General features: G+C 38.9%; 1 protein-coding gene across 2 annotated transcripts in view; it reads right to left on the bottom strand.

Annotated features, from left to right (window-relative positions):
• The window catches only part of LOC126355836 (mediator of RNA polymerase II transcription subunit 1), a 168,864-nt gene that overhangs the window by 89,233 nt on the left and 60,385 nt on the right, over nucleotides 1–19,246 (bottom strand). The window contains exon 9 of one of the 2 annotated variants that reach the window (XM_050006289.1): nucleotides 18,247–18,484. In XM_050006289.1, coding sequence (XP_049862246.1) covers nucleotides 18,247–18,484 — 238 coding nt within the window. Of the gene's footprint in view, nucleotides 1–18,246; nucleotides 18,488–19,246 lie in introns of both variants that reach the window. The other variant, XM_050006288.1, reaches the window with a different exon arrangement.

Genomic DNA, 19,246 nt, shown 5'->3' with positions numbered 1-19,246 from the left:
AGTTTGTCATGAATGAAAAAATTTAGTTTCCTCAGGAGGTGTGTGGCGTCGCAACTAGTGCGAGCGCACAGTTTTCTATCAAATATTTACTGTGAAATGTAGACAGACTGTAAAGTAGCCATCAGATTAGCATATGTGCTGTAGCGGGCAGATTACCGGTGTCCGTTCGTCTGACGTCACGACCATATGGCATGTCTGTACCGTGAGAATGTAAGACCTGTGCGCTAACTAGCCGCGTGTATAACGTGGAACTTTCATCTTTAATAACTTCTAACTGAGGAACCTGAGGAAATTAAAAGTTAATATACTAGTTTCTGTTATGAATAAAAATAAGTCATCCAAATTTGAGCTTTGAAACCTGCATATTTGGAAATTAGAAAAATCTTACAGAAAACGTAAATTTCTACAATTTTCGAGTCTAAATAAATACCATTATGTATAGATCACCTTCAGTGACCATCCAACTATGAAACAAAATCACCTTCCGTGCTTTTGTATTTATTTTGAGAATTTTACTTTTAGAAATTCACCTATAACTTTGTTAAAACCATAAATGTTTTGAATTTTTGTGAACAGTTATTTTATATGAGTAGGTGAGAGTGAATGAGTGTGCCTGAGTGAATGAAAGAGGGACATTCGCCATTCTTTGCAAGTGTATAAAATCTAGGTTGGAACTCGCAAGTGTTCAGACGATGTAACCGTGGGAACAGAGTCGCCAGTGGTTCCCCATCTTAGTGAATGTCGGATGTCCAAGAGTGTATGGTATTGTACAAGCAGCCAGAACGTTCGCGAGTATTTAAATAATTTCTGGAAATAAAGTAAAGTCTAGTTTTCCTTTCGGTTTGTTAAATTATACAGTAAATTTTGTGTAACAAGAAATCATGACGTAAATGATTCAGAAGTCATGACTGGTGCGTGCTAGATTTTGGCGCGAGGCGCACCCAAAGAGTTAATTCTGATTGGCTGTGTGATGTGTGAGCCAATGAGATGCGAGGACGGTTAGCAGACTAGGAGAGTGAGTCGCGAGTGGAGGAGGGGTCGCGAAGGAACTGTGATCGAGAAGAGACATGCTTGATGTGTCCTCGCGAATAATGTGTAAAATGAAGTCATAAAACGGCTTCATCGGTTCGGTACTGTGCGATTTGAGACTGGAAGAGTCCAGTAACGCGTAGTGTGAGTTTGAGCGAGTTGTGACTTTTCGTTCCGCGAAAGACGCGAGTAACTTTAATAATTAAAAGCGTGGCGGTACTTCGTAAACTTTTACTAAGTGCTTATGGCGAGCATTAACGTTAAAAAACGAACTATTATTGAACATCGACTGCAAACGTGTATGTTAGAAAATCGTCTGTGTTGCAGTTAAGTAAATTCCGTAACTTTGAAAGCTAATTCTGGCGGGGTTTGAGTGTGGATAGAATTGTGAACTGAACTTTCTTCAAACGTAGATTAGCGGGCTGATGATCAGGCTTAAAGACAATAAAGAGCTTAAATAGAATTACCAACTTCGCGTTCTCGTTTGAGTAAACAATTACTACCATTCCAATAACTCAATTTATTTAGGAAGATTGCTCATAGATTGTATTTCAGCAAACATGTATCGCGGCCTCCGGTGAGCGGCTATTAAATTGCAGTTTCTTCAACACTGCTTTTCTGCAATTTTTCCAGTAGCTGCTATCAGGAGAGGCGAGTGCAGCAACTACCTAAGAAACGAGGTAGGTGGATTTTCTTTCAGGGAAAGGAAACTGCGCGATAAGAGCCTGACCCGTCGCAAGCTGCCACTTCTTTCTTGCAGCTAGTTGCAGGTTGTGTTTCAAACACAAACAGTAATATAGTGCACTGACATTTTGCTACTGGGGAACAGTGTGCATTAAGGTAACACCATCATAGTCATGCAAGAGAAACACCATAACTTTCACAGTCCCAGTATTCTGACAAACATTAGGTTATCATTGTGATCTTAATGAACCTGTTGAATTGACTGGTGTTTCTAGCATGGCTCATACAACTGTAAGTATAATAGCCATAATAGCAGTGTTTAGAATTTGATACTTCATAAAATAGTCACAGACTTCTTATATGAGTGTATGTCACACCTCAAATTCAAACAACTAGGGCACGTCTCATTCAACATAATGATACAGTACAAGAACGAATCTCCTTTATATTCATAGTGTTTTCAGAGGGTACAAGCAGCATCATACAGAAGATATTTCTCACAGGCATTTGAAACTTCTCTTGTGCTTAGGCATTCCTTCAGAATATGAAGCACAGTTGTATGCACTGATCTTGTGTCTCAAGCCAGCTCATGAACCGTTTGGTGTCAATTAATGTTTAGTAGCATGGTGCGAGCAAGCAGACACTTTCTTGTCCCTGAAACAGGGATGACTTAGCCAATGAATAACAGCTACATTTTTGTATGATTAGTTGAAAGCTTTTAACCACCTTCCTACAGTTCTGCAAGGCAATTCGGATTCCCAACAAACATCTTTAAGACTTTAATGACACTGTTGTGCTGTACTTCCTCTGACACATTCAACCTTTATTTTCAAAGCATCATGGTGGCACAACATGAGACAGTCTGCTACATGAGACTCTGTGCTTCTCACAACTGTGTGTGCAGGTGATGTGGGAAAAGAGAGTCTGTTTGTGCTGAGGTAAGGTAGTTGTACGTAAATAAGATATGGTACAAGAAATTTTACTTTACTGCATTGTGTTGCATATCTATTGCAAATGTTACCATACATCATGTATTGAAATACAAACAATGTGACAGAAGCAAAACAAAAGCAAGCTACACAGTAAAACCTCAACCTAAGTGTGGAAGAGTTCCAAGTAATTTGCCATGTATAACAAACACTAAGAACTGAAAATTTGAAGAAATAGGTTGAGATGATACATCATGAGGAATCAAGGAATTGTCGACTTCATATGGAGGGAAGCACTGTGTGTTAAAATTGTGGAAGGAGAGCAAGGCTTGACTGCAGTAAACAGGTTAAAATATAGGTACAGGATGTATGCACGAGATGTACTATCACTGAGAGTTACAGCAAACTAGTCTTCAGTCTGAAAACAACAACAACAACCACCATGCGTGGAGAGGAATAATACTATAGTGCACAGTAGTATGCATATAGTAATCATGATCACTTATATCAATTCTCTAATGGCACATGTAGCAATGAGAGATCAAAATGCCAAACAATGCTTGCTCACACACATGTCTCAGCTGCTCATGGCATAACCTGAACTGGTGTGTCTCTTTTTGCAGTGTTGGTGCTGAAACAAGTGTTAATGAATGGTATGTCTCCCATTGGAGGTATTAGTAGTAGTATCCACCAGAAACAGGAAAATTCTGTTAAATACAAACTTTTTTTTTTGTTCAGAAACACTAGCATAATCTGCTAAGATTGTTATCACAACTTTCACAAACATGAATTTCAAAGTATGGGATACTGGTCTTTCTAATTTTGTTTGTGCAGCGATGATAGTTACAGCTGCTGCATTAATACTTTATTCATACAGTTAGTAGCTATGTACCTTTTAAAATTTTAGTAGTTGCATAAGTAGTACACAAATTAATAAAGCATTGTCCTTTGACTTCGCAGAAGTTGTGAGCAAAGTAAACAGAAATACCATATTCATTTTATCACAAGAGGCTAGGATATGAGGGTTATTCGGAAAGTAAGGTCCGATTTCTTATGAAACATAAACCATAACAGATTTTTTTTTAAAAAAACTGTTTTTACATAATTTCTAAAATTTTTCTCTATTTTTATACATAGTTCCCATATCTGTTTAAATATTTCTCATAGTACCATTCTACAAGTTTTTGTGTCCCTGAGTCATAGATATTTGCCCCCTGTGAGGATAATCAGTCATTATCTGCTTCTTTCACCTCGTCTACTGTTGTGAAGTGTTTACTTATGAGAAACTCTTTTAGGTAGTGGAACACATGAAAATTGCTACACCCCAAGTCCGTACTGTACAGTAGGTGGACAGTCTGTTCCCATTCAAAGGATCAGATCAGATTTTGGGTGTCAATGGCAGAATGAGGTCTGACAGTGTCTTGTAGCAATAGAACTCCAGATGTCAGAAGGCCACATTGCTTATTCTGTATTGTACGTCGATGTTCAGTCAGGGCAGTGCTGTAAGCAGCTATGTTTGTCGTTGTTCCTTGCTGCATGAACTCTACTACCAAGACTCCATGTCTATCCCAAAACATGAGTCCCGCAACCTTGCATGTTGAGATTGTCTGCTTCAACTTGACACTGACTGGTGATGTCATGTGAAGTCATTCCATTGACTGAAACTTAAGACTCTGAAGTCATGAGAGAAACTCAAGTCTGGTATCCTGTGACAATGATCTCTAAAAATTGATCACCTTCCTTATGATATAGGTCCAAAAACTAGAGTGTGCAACCCATTCTTTTCATTTTGTGTTTCTCGGTAAGCAGCCTGGGAATCCAATGTGTTCACAATTTGCAAGGCTGCAACTTTTTGGGGACAATTCTGGGCAAAGTTGTTCTACATTCTGAAATTGCAATACCAAAGTTGAAATGGTGAATTACTGGTTTTCATGAATCTTCTCATCCACGCTATGATCAAATCTTCTGAAATCACTGATGACCTGCTGATTTCAGTTTATCATGGACATTTTCCCATCTGTTCTTGAAAACTTTCATCCACTTATGAACTTTACTGTCACTGATCACAATGGAGCCACACACGTTGCACATCTGTCAATGAATTTCCACTGCCGCAACGTTCCTTGGTGTCCAAAGTTGAATCACTGGCCATAATTCACTATCAGCAGGCTGATGAGTTGTTACAAACAACTGCCACTGTGAACAGCACAGAGTGACAATACAAATCCAAATGGCATTATTTGATGAGCAATGCATGCCAGGAGTCAGTCCACATCCGTGTTTCAATGTTCGCAAGACATTCGATTAGCTGCAGCAATTCGGACTTACTTTCCAACTAACCCTCAACACCTGCACCCAAAGGAAACATCTATTAATATATGACACCGTAATAAAGTGCTCAAAAATCCATCAGAGTGCAGAGTTGGGAAGCAAAAGAATGTTATTTCCTTTGTCATAAGGCAATTTTTGGATAAACTGTTCCCATTCAGAATTCAAAAGTTTTTGACGGCATTAATACCAAATGCAGTTAACATTATCCTAGTTATGTAATATCAATTTATTTTACACAAAAAGATCAAGAGGAAATCTATGTTGTTGAAGAAACGACAAAGAGAACCACATTATATTAAAATCCCAAACCAAAGATTAGAACAACAGTAAGAAAACTAGTAAATTCACACACCAATATAATTCCTGGACCCTCCGCCCTGCCCCCCCAAAAGTCATTCAGTGATCTTTGAATTACCCTTTTACAAAAGTCATTGTAAATCTATGGGTTACCAAAGCAAGAGGAAAGAGGTAAGGACATAAACATATTCCAGGTGGCAATAAGTCTCCGTTTTTTGTAAAAGTCAGTAATAGTTAAAGGTATATTAAATTAACAAATAGCATATTGGTTCTCAGGCTTTTTTTGTTCATGACACACTATACAATGTAGCAAGTTCTGACAGCACACTGACATGAGTCGACAATAGTCAGAGAGAGGTAACATACGAGTCAGCGACAATAGCCCCATCTAGCGCATTGCCAGATTATCTTCACCAGTCAGTTTGTAGTCTCAACATCCTACTGAAGTCTGTGTTGTAACATATTTTGAGGTTGATTTTTAGTTACACACATGTATGCAGTGTCCTGCTAGTATGTTAATTTTTCAGTATGGATAAATTTTTGATTTGAAGGAAAAAAGGTGAAGATGGCTCAGAGAGACAAACAAATAAACAGTAATACAAGTGGGAACATACTGATTCGAAAAGTAAGTCCTGTGAAAGCAGTGCAGCCTACCGAAATATTTCATAAGTATCAAGAGAATTATTTAAACTTTGTATTTATATTCAGTGGACCTGAAATCTGTTCATAACCAGAATATATCCTGTGTGGAGAAAAATTAAGCAATGAGTCCATGGTCCCTAGTGGATTGAAAAGACATTTAGTAGCAAACTCATCTGGTAAAGACAAGAACTATTTTAGTCTATTGATTTCATCAGCAGAAAAGCATTCCAAATCTATGGTAAGGAGATCAATTATTTCTTAAAAAGCACAAGTGTCCAGTTATAACGCAGATGAAGTAGTAGTGAATAAAAAAAAATGCAACTCCATAATATTGCACAGGACAAATTTTTCCTGCAAGTAAGGAAATGGTGAAATCAATGTTGGGTGATGGTGCCAAGAAGGAAATATCTTTGGTTTCATTGTGTCCATGAAGAACTAAGAGACACTTGTGTATTTTCACTACAGCTCGACGAGACAACTGATATAAGTAAGAAATTTCATTTTACTGACTTACATAAGATCTGTTCAAGAGGATTCGATTTCTGAACAATTTCTTTCATGTACTGAACTGCTGTGCCTCAGGTGCATATAATTCAGTATCCAGCACTTTGGAACAAAATGAGCTGGCCTGGAAAAGCTGTCTTTTTGTTGACACTGATGGCACACCAGCAATGAGTGGAAGATTCAAAGGATTTGTTGCAAGACTGAAATAAGATTTCCCGACTGTAGGTTCAACACATTGCTTCATACACCATGAGTCACTGATGGTGAAGATCATGTCAACAGAATTTAAAAGTGTTTTACATGTAGTCATTAACCTGGTAAAGTCTGTTAAGTCTAGCGCTGTTACGACAAGATTACTCATAAAATTGTGCCATAACGCTTTGGTTATGATTCCTAAGAAGATTTTTTGAAATGAGCTATTAAGTATGCTTAGCGTCAAACAGCCAGACTTTGCAGCTCAGTTAAATAATGAGGGGTGGTGTGCAAAGTTAGCCTGTTTGGCTGACATTTTTTACCATTTAAATTACCTGAACAAAAGTATGCAAAAAAAGTGTTCTGGCGTCAAGAGAGAAACTCACCAGGTTCATAAAAAACTTAAAATAGGGAAAACACATGTTGAAAAGAAAAATCTGAAGTGGTGCCTCTTACTTCTGAGATAAATCCACACAGTTACATAACCTCAAACTCATTTCAAATTACCTCATAGTTCTTGAGAATAACATGACACAGTATTTTCATTCCATCAACTGTCAACAAATAGGACTGAATGTGCAATCCTCATGTATGTCTCCAGAATCAACCACCAACTTTTCTTTGGAGGAAGAACAGCAGCTTGCAGAACTTCAGACAGACTGAACACTTCAACTGATATGAGTTACCACTTACCAAGTTTTGGATGTTAGCAAAGAAAGAGTACCCAGTAATAATGTTGCATTTTTCCACTACCTATATGTACCAAATTGTATTTTTGGCACTAATCGGCACATGAAACAAGAACCATGAGAGACTTCTTTCAGTTAAACAGAAAATGTGTGATAACACAAACTTGTACGGCGTGTTGTTGTTGTGGTCTTCAGTCCAGAGACTGGCTTGATGCAGCTCTCCATGCTACTCTATCCTGTGCAAGCTTCTTCATCTCCCAGTACCTACTGCAACCTACATCCTTCTGTATAGTGTATTCACCTCTTAATCCCCCCCATGAACCATGGACCTTGCCGTTGGTGGGGAGGCTTACATGCCTCAACAATACAGATAGCCGTACCGTAGGTGCAACCACAATGGAGGGGTATCTGTTGAGAGGCCAGACAAACGTGTGGCTCCTGAAGAGGGGCAGCAGCCTTTTCAGTAGTTGCAGGGGCAACAGTCTGGATGATTGACTGATCTGGCCTTGTAACACTAACCAAAACGGCCTTGCTGTGCTGGTACTGCGAACGGCTGAAAGCAAGGGGAAACTATAGTCGTAATTTTTCCCGAGAGCATGCAGCTTTACTGTATGATTAAATAACGATGATGGCGTCCTCTTGGATAAAATATTCCGGAGGTAAAATAGTCCCCCATTCGGATCTCCAGGCGGGGACTACTCAAGAGAAAGAAAACTGGCGTTCTACAGATCGGAGCATGGAATGTCAGATCCTTTAATCGGGCAGGTAAGTTAGAAAATTTAAAAAGGGAAATGGATAGGTTAAAGTTAGATATGGTGGGAATTAGTGAAGTTCGGTGGCAGGAGGAACAAGACTTTTGGTCAGGTGAATACAGGGTTATAAATACAAAATCAAATATGGGTAATGCAGAAGTAAGTTTAATGATGGAAAAAAAAATTGGAGTACGGGTAAGCTACTACAAACAGCATAGTGAACGCATTATTGTGGCCAAGATAGACACGAAGCCCACACCTACTACTGTAGTACAAGTTTATATTCCAACTAGCTCCGCAGATGATGAAGAAATTGAAGAAATGTATGATGAGGTAAAAGAAATTATTCAGGTAGTGAAGGGAGACGAAAATTTAATAATCATGGGTGACTGGAATTCGGGAGTAGGAAAAGGGAGAGAAGGAAACATAGTAGTTGAATATGGATTGGGGGGAAGAAATGAAAGAGGAAGCCGCCTGGTAGAATTTTGCACAGAGCACAACTTAACCATAGCTAACACTTGGCTCAAGAATCATGAAAGAAGGTTGTATATATGGATGAACCCTGGAGATACTAAAAGGTATCAAATAGATTATATAATGATAAGACAGAGATTTAGGAACCAGGTTTTAAATTGTAAGACATTTCCAGGGGCAGATGTGGACTCTGACCACAATCTACTGGTTATGAGCTGTAGATTAAAACTGAAGAACCTGCAAACAGGTGGGAAATTAAGGAGATGGGACCTGGATAAACCGAAAGAACCAGAGGTTGTACAGAGTTTCAGGGAGAGCATAAGGGAGCAATTGACAGGAATGGGGGGATGAAATACAGTAGAAAAAGAATGGGTAGCTTTGAGGGTTGCAATAGTGAAGGCAGCAGAAGATCAAATAGGTAAAAAGACGAGGGTTGGTAGAAACCCTTGGGTAACAGAAAAAATATTGAGTTTAATTGATGAAAGGAGAAAATATAAAAATGCAGTAAATGAAGCAGGCAAAAAGGAATACAAATGTCTCAAAATCAGATCGACAGGGAGCGCAAAATAGCTAAGCAGGCATGGCTAGAGGACAAATGTAAGGATGTAGAGGCTTATCTCACTAGGGGTAAGATAGATACAGCCTACAGGAAAATTAAAGAGACCTTCAGCAAAAAGAGAACCACTTGTATGAATATCAAAAGCTCAGGTGGAAAACCAGTTCTGAGCAAAGAAGTTAAAGCAGAAAGGCGGAAGGAGTATATAGAGGGTCTATACAAGGGCGATGTACTTGAGGACAATATTATAGAAATGGAAGTGGATGTAGATGAAGATGAAAGGGAGATATGATACTGCGTGAAGAGTATGACCGAGCATTGAAAGACCTGAGTCGAAAAAAGGCCCCCGGAGTAGACAACATTCCATTGGAACTACTGACGGCCTTGGGAGAGCCAGTCCTGATAAAACTTTACAATCTGGTGAGCAAGATGTATGAAACAGGCAAAATACCCTCAGTCTTCAAGAAGAATATAATAATTCCAATCCCAAAGAAAGCAGGTGTTGACAGATGTGAAAATTACCAAACAATCAGTTTAATAAGCCACAGCTGCAAAATACTAACACGAATTCTTTACAGACGAATGAAAAAACTAGTAGAAGCCGACCTCGGGGAAGATCAGTTTGGATTCCATAGAAATGTTGGAACACGTGAGGCAATACTGACCCTAAGACTTATCTTAGAAGGAAGATTAAGGAAAGGCAAACCTACGTTTCTAGCATTTGTAGACTTAGAGAAAGCTTTTGACAATGTTGATTGGAATACCCTCTTTCAAATTCTGAATGTGGCAGCGGTAAAATATAGGGAGCGAAAGGCTATTTACAATTTGTACAGAAAGCAGATGGCAGTCATACGAGTCGAGGGGAATGAAAGGGAAGCAGTGGTTGGGAAGGGAGTGAGACAGGGTTGTAGCCTCTCCCCGATGTTATTCAATCTGCATATTGAGCAAACAGTAAAGGAAACAAAAGAAAAATTCGGAGTAGGTATTAAAATTCATGGAGAAGAAATAAAAACTTTGAGGTTCGCCGATGACATTGTAATTCTGTCAGAGACAGCAAAGGACTTGGAAGAGTAGTTGAACGGAATGGACAGCGTCTTGAAAGGAGGGTATAAGATGAACATCAACCTCAAAGTTTTTATTTCTTCTCCATGGATTTTAATACCTACTTCAAATTTTTCTTTTGTTTCCTTCACTGCTTGCTCAATATACAGATTTAATAACATCGGAGATAGGCTACAACCCTGTCTCACTCCTTTCCCAACCTCTGCTTCTCTTTCATGTCCCTCGACTCATATAACTGCCATCTGGTTTCCGTACAAATTGTAAATAGCCTTTCGCTCCCTGTATTTTACCCCTGCCATCTTCAGAATTTGAAGAACAGGTTTCCAGTTAACATTGTCAATGGCTTTCTCTAAGTCTACAAATGCTAGAAACATAGGTCTCCCTTTCCTTAATCTATTTTATAAAATAAGTCGTAGGGTCAGTATTGCCTCACGTGTTCCAACATTTCTACGGAATCCAAACTGATCTTCCCCTAGGTCGGCTTCTACTAGTTTTTCCATTCGTCTGTAAAGAATTCGCGTTAGTATTTTGCAGCTGTGACTTATTAAACTGATAGTTCGGTAATTTTCACATCTGTCAACACCTGCTTTCTTTGGGATTGGAGTTATTATATTCTTCTTGAAGTCTGAGGGTATTTCGGCTGTCTCATACATCTTGCTCACCAGATGGTAGAGTTTTGTCAGGACTGGCTCTCCCATGGTTATCAGTAGTTCTAATGGAATGTTGCCTGCTCTTGGGGCCTTGTTTCGACTTAGGTCTTTCAGTGCTCTATCAGACTCTTCATGCATTATAATATCTTCCATTTCATCTTCATCTACGTCTTCTTCCATTTCCCTAACATTGTTCTCAAGTACATTTCCCTTGTATAGACACTCTACATACTTCTTCCACCTTTCTGCTTTCCCTTCTTTGTTTAGAACTGGGTTTCCACCTGAGCTCTTGATATTCATGCAAGTGGTTCTCTTTTTGCCAGAGGTCTCTTTAATTTTCATGTAGGCAGTATCTATTTTACCCCTAGTGAGATTAGCCTCTACATCCTTACATTTGTCCTCTAGTCATCCCTGCTTAGCCATATTGCACTTCCTGTCGATCTCATTTTGAGACGTTTGACTGCTTCATTTACTGCACTTTTATATTTTCTCCTTTCATCATTAAATTCAATATAACTTATGTTACCCAAGGATTTCTACTAGCCCTCGTCTTTTTCCTTACTTGATCCTCTGCTGCCTTCATTATTTCATCTCTCAAAGCAACCCATTCTTCTTCTGCTATATTTCTTTCCTCCGTTCTTGTCAGTCCTTCCCTAATGCTCTCTCCGAAACTCTGTACAACCTCTGGTTTAGTCAGTTTATCCAGGTCCCTTAAATTCCCACCTGTTTGCAGTTTCCTCTGTTTTAATCTACTGTTCATATCCAATATATTGTGATCAGAGGGCATGTCTGTCCCTGGAAATGTCTTACAATTTAAAAACTGTTTCCTAAATCTCTGTCTTACCATTATATAATCTATCTGAAACCTTCCAGCATCTCCAGGCCTCCTCCATGTATACAACCTTTCATGATTCTTGAACCAAGTGTTAGCTATGATTAAGTTAAGCTCTGAGCAAAATTCTACCAGGTGGCTTCATTCCTTATTAATTCAATCACTTTAATGTGTCATAGCACATCAAGCTGTTCTTGCAGCACAGTACTGTGCCACAGCAAATCCACTGACAACCACTGCACAATGCAATTTGAGTTATTTAGAGGTCATCTGTGGCACAACACAGAACTAAATGGTACAGAATGTAAACAATGCTTAATCTAAGTAATAAAATATGATGCACTGCAGAATATTAATGATTGTCAGCAGTACTCCTGATCCATGGATGCATAGAAAATGTGTTCAGCAGCAACATACACTGAGAGTTATAACAAAATCATCACACATGTTCAATATTATAAGAAAAAAAATTAATAACTGTGAACAGAACAAAAGGTAGCGTTTTCCTGCATAAGTGGCAACACTTGTTACAGTCAGTTACGGTGGAAACCAATGCTACTAGTAAATGTCAACAGTCTCCACATACAGTGATGCACTCCTTGAAGTAGGCATTACTTAATGCTTCTCAATCTCCAATGCATGTGCAGTGTCTGAAGCTGAACTCCCAAGAACATAATGGTTCAATGAACTTACAAAACCTTCAGATTACAGGTGAATTAAAACCCATTTACGAACAAAATCAAGTACGTCAGAATTTTTTGTACGTTTCCTATAGTAAACAAAGTTCAGATTACTTTTTTCATACTTTTGAGCTACAGCACAGCAATAAATCAAGTTATGGTCCAGGCCAGTTTAAGGTGAGATCAGATCGCCTATGCTGACAATCCTGACTTTTGTCAACATTTAACCCATTATATCTGAAACTACAGAAGATCACTACCAAATTTTTTATTTTTTGCATTTACATATGCCTGTTTTTGGAAGAGAGAGAGAGAGAGAGAGAGAGAGAGAGAGAGAGAGAGAGAGAGAGAGAGAGATGACTTTATACAATACAGCATAAATTACACACCTCTCAAATAGCTAATTGTAGATCCATAGAATCACCTTCACTAAATGAATAATTTCCACAATTTTTATGTTTATATGTATATTGGTTCCTGAAAAAATAGGGCTTTTGTCAGAGAATTTAAAGATTTAAGAAAATCTTATTTAAAGCAGTAAGCTATGAAAACACATCTTTCTCCTGAAAAACTAGCTAAAACCTGTCTGATATTTCCTCTTCAACTAACTACGTCTGTTCTTCTCTTCCTTGTTGCCTCCTTGGACATTTCAGTCTTCCGCACTCTTCATCAGTCCATAGTTTACAATGTTCTTGCTGAATTCTGTTCTGTATTTATTCCTAGCTGATCCAGGACTTTTATTCCTCCAAAATACCCATCACTGAAGGTGATCACACACACCAAATCTTTAAGTATTTATGCCTGCAAAGACAGTTTTTGGAATCCATTAACATTTTGTGTCTTCTGATGACAGCACTTCTTTAGCAAGTCTATTGCTAAGTTCCTGAATATAGACCTAATGGCCTCCATTACTACTTCAGGTACAGAAAGTGTTGTACATCGGCGGTAGGCCGACTATGTACGATGCCAGTCTAATGTCTTTGTCCTGCGGGTTGCCTACCCACCACCTGCAAGCATCTCCGCTCTGCAGAATATTTGCTAATACAGCACAGGCATCACATGTTATGGACACAATACTGTAAATAAAACAGCCCGTTGATACACTGTCTATTACATGCGCCACAACAGGGCACCAGCCATGTTTCCGTGCAATGTGCGTCATCAGGAAACTAGCGGTGCTGCTATTGAGCCACACATTACATGTTCACAGATATACTTCCATCTGCTGGATACTTAAGATGAAGCACTGCTTCCAGCTGGTAGTCAGCTGCTCACTCTTTTCTGGGCCAGCAATCAGCTACAGACGTAGGTTAGCAATTGGAACCCGCAAGACCGGCCAGAATGCTCTGCTCAACATTGTCTCCGTACAGCACCATGGCACACTACATGGTGTGGTCCCCACATATGCCGCTTTACAGCCACTCGGGATGAGGCTTCCTGCAGAACAGGTATCATGTCAGTGAACGTTGTTTTTGTTATTTTCAAGTGATCATGCACAATTTTTCAGTTATTCTTGGGGCTAACTTACTTGTGACCTTGTGCTGTGAATAAAGTGTTCTTACTTCAACTTGGAAATCACCATTTACTAAGGCGTGCATCACCAAGAAGTAGGACATTAAAGAATGTTTACGTCTGAATGCATGTAGTTTACCAGCTGCCTCCGATTTTCTATATTTGCAGCGCGTATCTGGTGCTGGTGGGCACAAATTCTGTGCGGTGGGCACAAATTCTGTGCAGAGTTAGCGTCTATGGACAGCCTGTGAAAGTATGTTGCACACACTGCTTGTCTCATGCAATTCAAATTATGTTGATTCTTCTATTGGCTTTGCCGTAGTATTCCTGATATTCATCAATAACAGTAAGCCTTTCAGTGCATTTCATTTCATACTTTTACCATCCGATAATTTGGTATTTCTAAGTTTTTTTTTTTTTTTTTTTTTTTTTTTTTTTTTTTTTTTTTTTTTTTTTTTTTTTTTGTTCAGCTGACGAAGGCACATTCCCATCCTTTTCTTTACATGGCTGACACTTCAAGCTTTGCAATAAGTTCAGCATAGCATTTGCTTTTTAAAACAGTATTGAAGAATTTACAGATCCCATCCCCCAGATATATTTCATATATTAAACTCCTTACTCAGACTGTGAGCAATGAAAAACATTGATAGTAACTGCTACCTTCATACTACCACTTGACTCCTCATGGTTCTTTGTACACAAGGGCCAATGGAAACACTTTTTCTCTTCATTGCCACCTACTAAGGTGTACCAATGGCAATATTTGGTGAGAACTTCAAAATCCAATACCTTACCTGTATCAACACTTACTGCACTGTTGTTGTTGTTGTGGTCTTCAGTCCTGAGACTGGTTTGATGCAGCTCTCCATGCTACTCTATCCTGTGCAAGCTTCTTCATCTCCCAGTACCTACTGCAACCTACATCCTTCTGAATCTGCTTAGTGTACTCATCTCTCGGTCTCCCTCTACGATTTTTACCCTCCACACTGCCCTCCAACGCTAAATTTGGGATCCCCTGACGCCTCAAAACATGTCCTACCAACCGATCCCTTCTTCTAGTCAAGTTGTGCCACAAACTTCTCTTCTCCCCAATCCTATTCAATACCTCCTCATTAGTTACGTGATCTATCCATCTTATCTTCAGTATTCTTCTGTAGCACCACATTTCGAAAGCTTCTATTCTCTTCTTGTCCAAACTAGTTATCGTCCATGTTTCACTTCCATACATGGCTACACTCCAAACAAATATTTTCAGAAATGACTTCCTGACACTTAAATCTATATTCGATGTTAACAAATTTCTCTTCTTCAGAAACGCTTTCCTTGCCATTGCCAGTCTACATATTATATCCTCTCTACTTCGACCATCGTCAGTTATTTTACTTCCTAAATAGCAAAACTCCTTTACTACTTTAAGTGTCTCATTTCCTAATCTAATTCCCCCAGCATCACCCGATTTAATTGGACTACATTCCATTATCCTCGTTTTGCTTTTGTTGATGTTCATCTTATATCCTCCTTTCAAGACACTGTCCATTCCGTTCAACTGCTCTTCCAAGTCCTTTGCCGTCTCTGACAGAATTACAATGTCATCGGCGAACCTCAAAGTTTTTACTTCGTCTCCATGAATTTTAATACCTACTCCAAATTTTTCTTTTGTTTCCTTTACTGCTTGCTCAATATACAGATTGAATAACATCGGGGAGAGGCTACAACCCTGTCTCACTCCTTTCCCAACCACTGCTTCCCTTTCATGCCCCTCGACTCTTATGACTGCCATCTGGTTTCTGTACAAATTGTAAATAGCCTTTCGCTCCCTGTATTTTACCCCTGCCACCTTTAGAATTTGAAAAAGAGTATTCCAGTCAACATTGTCAAAAGCTTTCTCTAAGTCTACAAATGCTAGAAAAGTAGGTTTGCCTTTTCTTAATCTTTCTTCTAAGATAAGTCGTAAGGACAGTATTGCCTCACGTGTTCCAACATTTCGACGGAATCCAAACTGATCCTCCCCGAGGTCCGCATCTATCAGTTTTTCCATTCGTCTGTAAAGAATTCGCGTTAGTATTTTGCAGCTGTGACTTATTAAACTGATAGTTCGGTAATTTTCACATCTGTCAGCACCTACTTTCTTTGGGATTGGAATTATTATATTCTTCTTGAAGTCTGAGGGTATTTCGCCTGTCTCATACATCTTGCTCACCAGCTGGTAGAGTTTTGTCATGACTGGCTCTCCCAAGGCCGTCAGTAGTTCTAATGGAATGTTGTCTACTCCGGGGGCCTTGTTTCGACTCAGGTCTTTCAGTGCTCTGTCAAACTCTTCACGCAGTATCGTATCACCCATTTCGTCTTCATCTACATCCTCTTCCATTTCCATAATATTGTCCTCAAGTACATCACCCTTGTATAAACCTTCTACATACTCCTTCCACCTTTCTGCCTTCCCTTCTTTGCTTAGAACTGGGTTGCCATCTGAGCTCTTGATATTCATACACGTGGTTCTCTTCTCTCCAAAGGTCTCTTTAATTTTCCTGTAGGCAGTATCTATCTTACCCCTAGTGAGATAAGCCTCTACATCCTTACATTTGTCCTCTAGCCATCCCTGTTTAGCCATTTTGCACTTCCTGTCGATCTCATTTTTGAGACGTTTGTATTCCTTTTTGCCTGCTTCATTTACTGCATTTTTATATTTTCTCCTTTCATCAATTAAATTCAATATTTCTTCTGTTACCCAAGGATTTCTAGCAGCCCTCGTCTTTTTACCTACTTTATCCTCTGCTGCCTTCACTACTTCATCCCTCAGAGCTACCCATTCTTCTTCTACTGTATTTCTTTCCCCTATTCCTGTCAATTGTTCCCTTATGCTCTCCCTGAAACTGCACTAGTAAATCCATTTTTGGAAGTTTGACCCCTTTTCTGCCACGACCCATTAGATGCTACACTAATGTTTGTTCCATCACTCTCACTTACAGCTTCTACAGCTGCAGTTTCATAGATTCCGTTGCAACAGAGTCTATGTATTTTCCAACAATTTCAGTGTACTACTCATATTGTGTTAGTGGGTTTGGTATGTTCAAGAGAGCACAAAGTAGTTTACACTATGACAACCTTTCCCCATGCACTTAACTCCATATAATGACCTCACATTGGCTCCACACAGTTCATTATCTGAGGATTTGGTGGAAGTTAAAAATGGCTTATCAGTTCCACCATTTGTGCATATAATTTTCAGTTCACAGAGTACTCCCATCCTAGTAGTTACAACTTCGGGAAGCTTCCATGCTGCAATCTCTTTCAACACTGATATTAAAATATTCAGATCTATAATTAAATGGACACTACTGCCTTCATGGATACATAATGTATATCCTACATATGAGCTCGTAAATTTTTTCAGTGCACTAGAAGGGGTGTCCACAGTCTTCTCATCACAACAACTGCCACTTTGCACTATTTCACTGCTGACCACAATTGTGTAGTTCTACAGTTTGCTCTGGTGTATCTCTGTGTCAGTTATTATAAAATGATAGCAACAATGCATAAATGATAAAGCCCTTCCATGCAGAAGGAAAAGGTCTCAAGTTTGATTCTTGGTCCGGCACACATTTTAATCTGCCAGGAAGTTTTAAATCAGCACACAATCTGCTGCAGCAGAGTAAAAACTCATTCTGGAAACCTCCGAAGGCTGCGGCTAAACCATGTCTCCACAACATCCTTTCCCCTAGGAATACTAGTCTTGGAAGTTTTGTAGGAAAACTTCTGTGAAGTGTGGAAGGTAAGGGATGAGAAACTGGCTGAAGTAAAGCTGTGAAGACAGGTCACGAATCGTGCTTGGGTAGCTCAGTGGCAAAGTACTTGCCCAAGAAATGAGTTCAAGTCTCCATCTGGCACACAGTTTTAATCTGCCAGGATGTTTCTTTAAGATGCTGTCAATGATAACGTGTCTTTTCTTCTCAGTGATATTATTTCAAGAAGACAAACAAAGTTGAAGTAAGGTTCTTGTAAACATTTGTAGCTATAATTTAGTCTCTTCTATGGAATAGAATAAAATAAACTTAAGATACAGATCCCTATAGAAATATGTTTTAATTCATCAAACTTATTGCTATATCATGAAACTCCCCCCACCCCCTCCACCACTTCTCACAGGAAGCTACACATAAATTGCAGCTACACACAAATTATCAGACATTAAACACAAAAGACTCAACTCATTAATTCATCAGTAGAACACAGAAAATGTCCAGCAACAGTGATAATTATATGCCTTCAACAGGTTATCTATTTATTTTCATGCCATTATTACAAAGAACATGAGCCTGTAGTATCTCTCCCACATAAAAAAGCTTAAGCAAGGAAATGGAGAATACTGATAAATGGCAAAAATGGAGGCCTTTTGAAACCTAACACCACAAAACTTTTAGCTGCACTCACCTCTGGAGAACTCTGCTAGCCATTTCAGCCACAGTTCCAGCATCACAGCCTGTTCCATAGACACGACACCGCAAATTACCAATGTCTGTCAACTCAAGTTCAGCAGTTGCCATATTCTCCTCTAATGGGTGCTCGAAAGAGACAGAAAGGCTCTGAGCAGATAGTGCTGTCACTTCAAACACAGTAGGCAGCTCTTGTGATCCAGTAAGTGCCTTTGACGTATCGTCTTTTTCCGCATCTGCTGAACATAAATACATCACAAAACATAAGAGCATATTTGAACATTACATTGCAAATTTGAATGTTTCGTCTGAAGAAGATATCTGCAGTGTATACAAACTTGTTACTACCCTTGCATCTATAAATGAGGTAGTAAGTACGATAAGAGCCCAAAGCACAGACACAAACTTCTGAGAACAACAGAGTATTGTGAAAATCTGTCTTGTAGGCAAATCACGAGTCTCATACGTCTGACTTCTTTTTTAACTAAATCTCAATATCCTATATTTCCTGTGAAAAACTAATCCACCTACTTTATGTTATGAAATTTTAAGTAATATTTGTGGTTATTATTATTATTATTATTATTATTATTATTTCACTAATTTTCAAATATAGGCTAGAGACAATAGGTAACAGGTGTAAAGTTTGTAATTAATTTGCAACTAGAATTAGAACAAAGTTCAGATACTAACACAGTTACACACACAGTTATGACCTATTCAGACACTTCATGGGCTTCATTATCATCATTTTCTTTACTCATGTTCTGTGGCTTGAGGTTCACATAAAACTGTTTGCCCACTTCAGGCTTGAAATCTAATAGTTTTGGTGAGTCTCTGCATTTCAAGATTGACATTAGCCTTTTATCTATGTATATGGGCACTTGATTTAGAAAGGTATCTATAAACTGTATTTCGTGCCCCTATGGAAGAGAATATCTGAGAAATCGGTGAAAATGCTTGTCATGAATTTTCATATGTACAATGTGGGCCTACTG

This window comes from Schistocerca gregaria, chromosome 3, assembly GCF_023897955.1.
Source record: "Schistocerca gregaria isolate iqSchGreg1 chromosome 3, iqSchGreg1.2, whole genome shotgun sequence".
NCBI lineage: Eukaryota > Metazoa > Arthropoda > Insecta > Orthoptera > Acrididae > Schistocerca > Schistocerca gregaria.
Note: the sequence above shows the minus strand (reverse complement) of the source record. Positions and strands in the feature narration are given on the sequence as shown.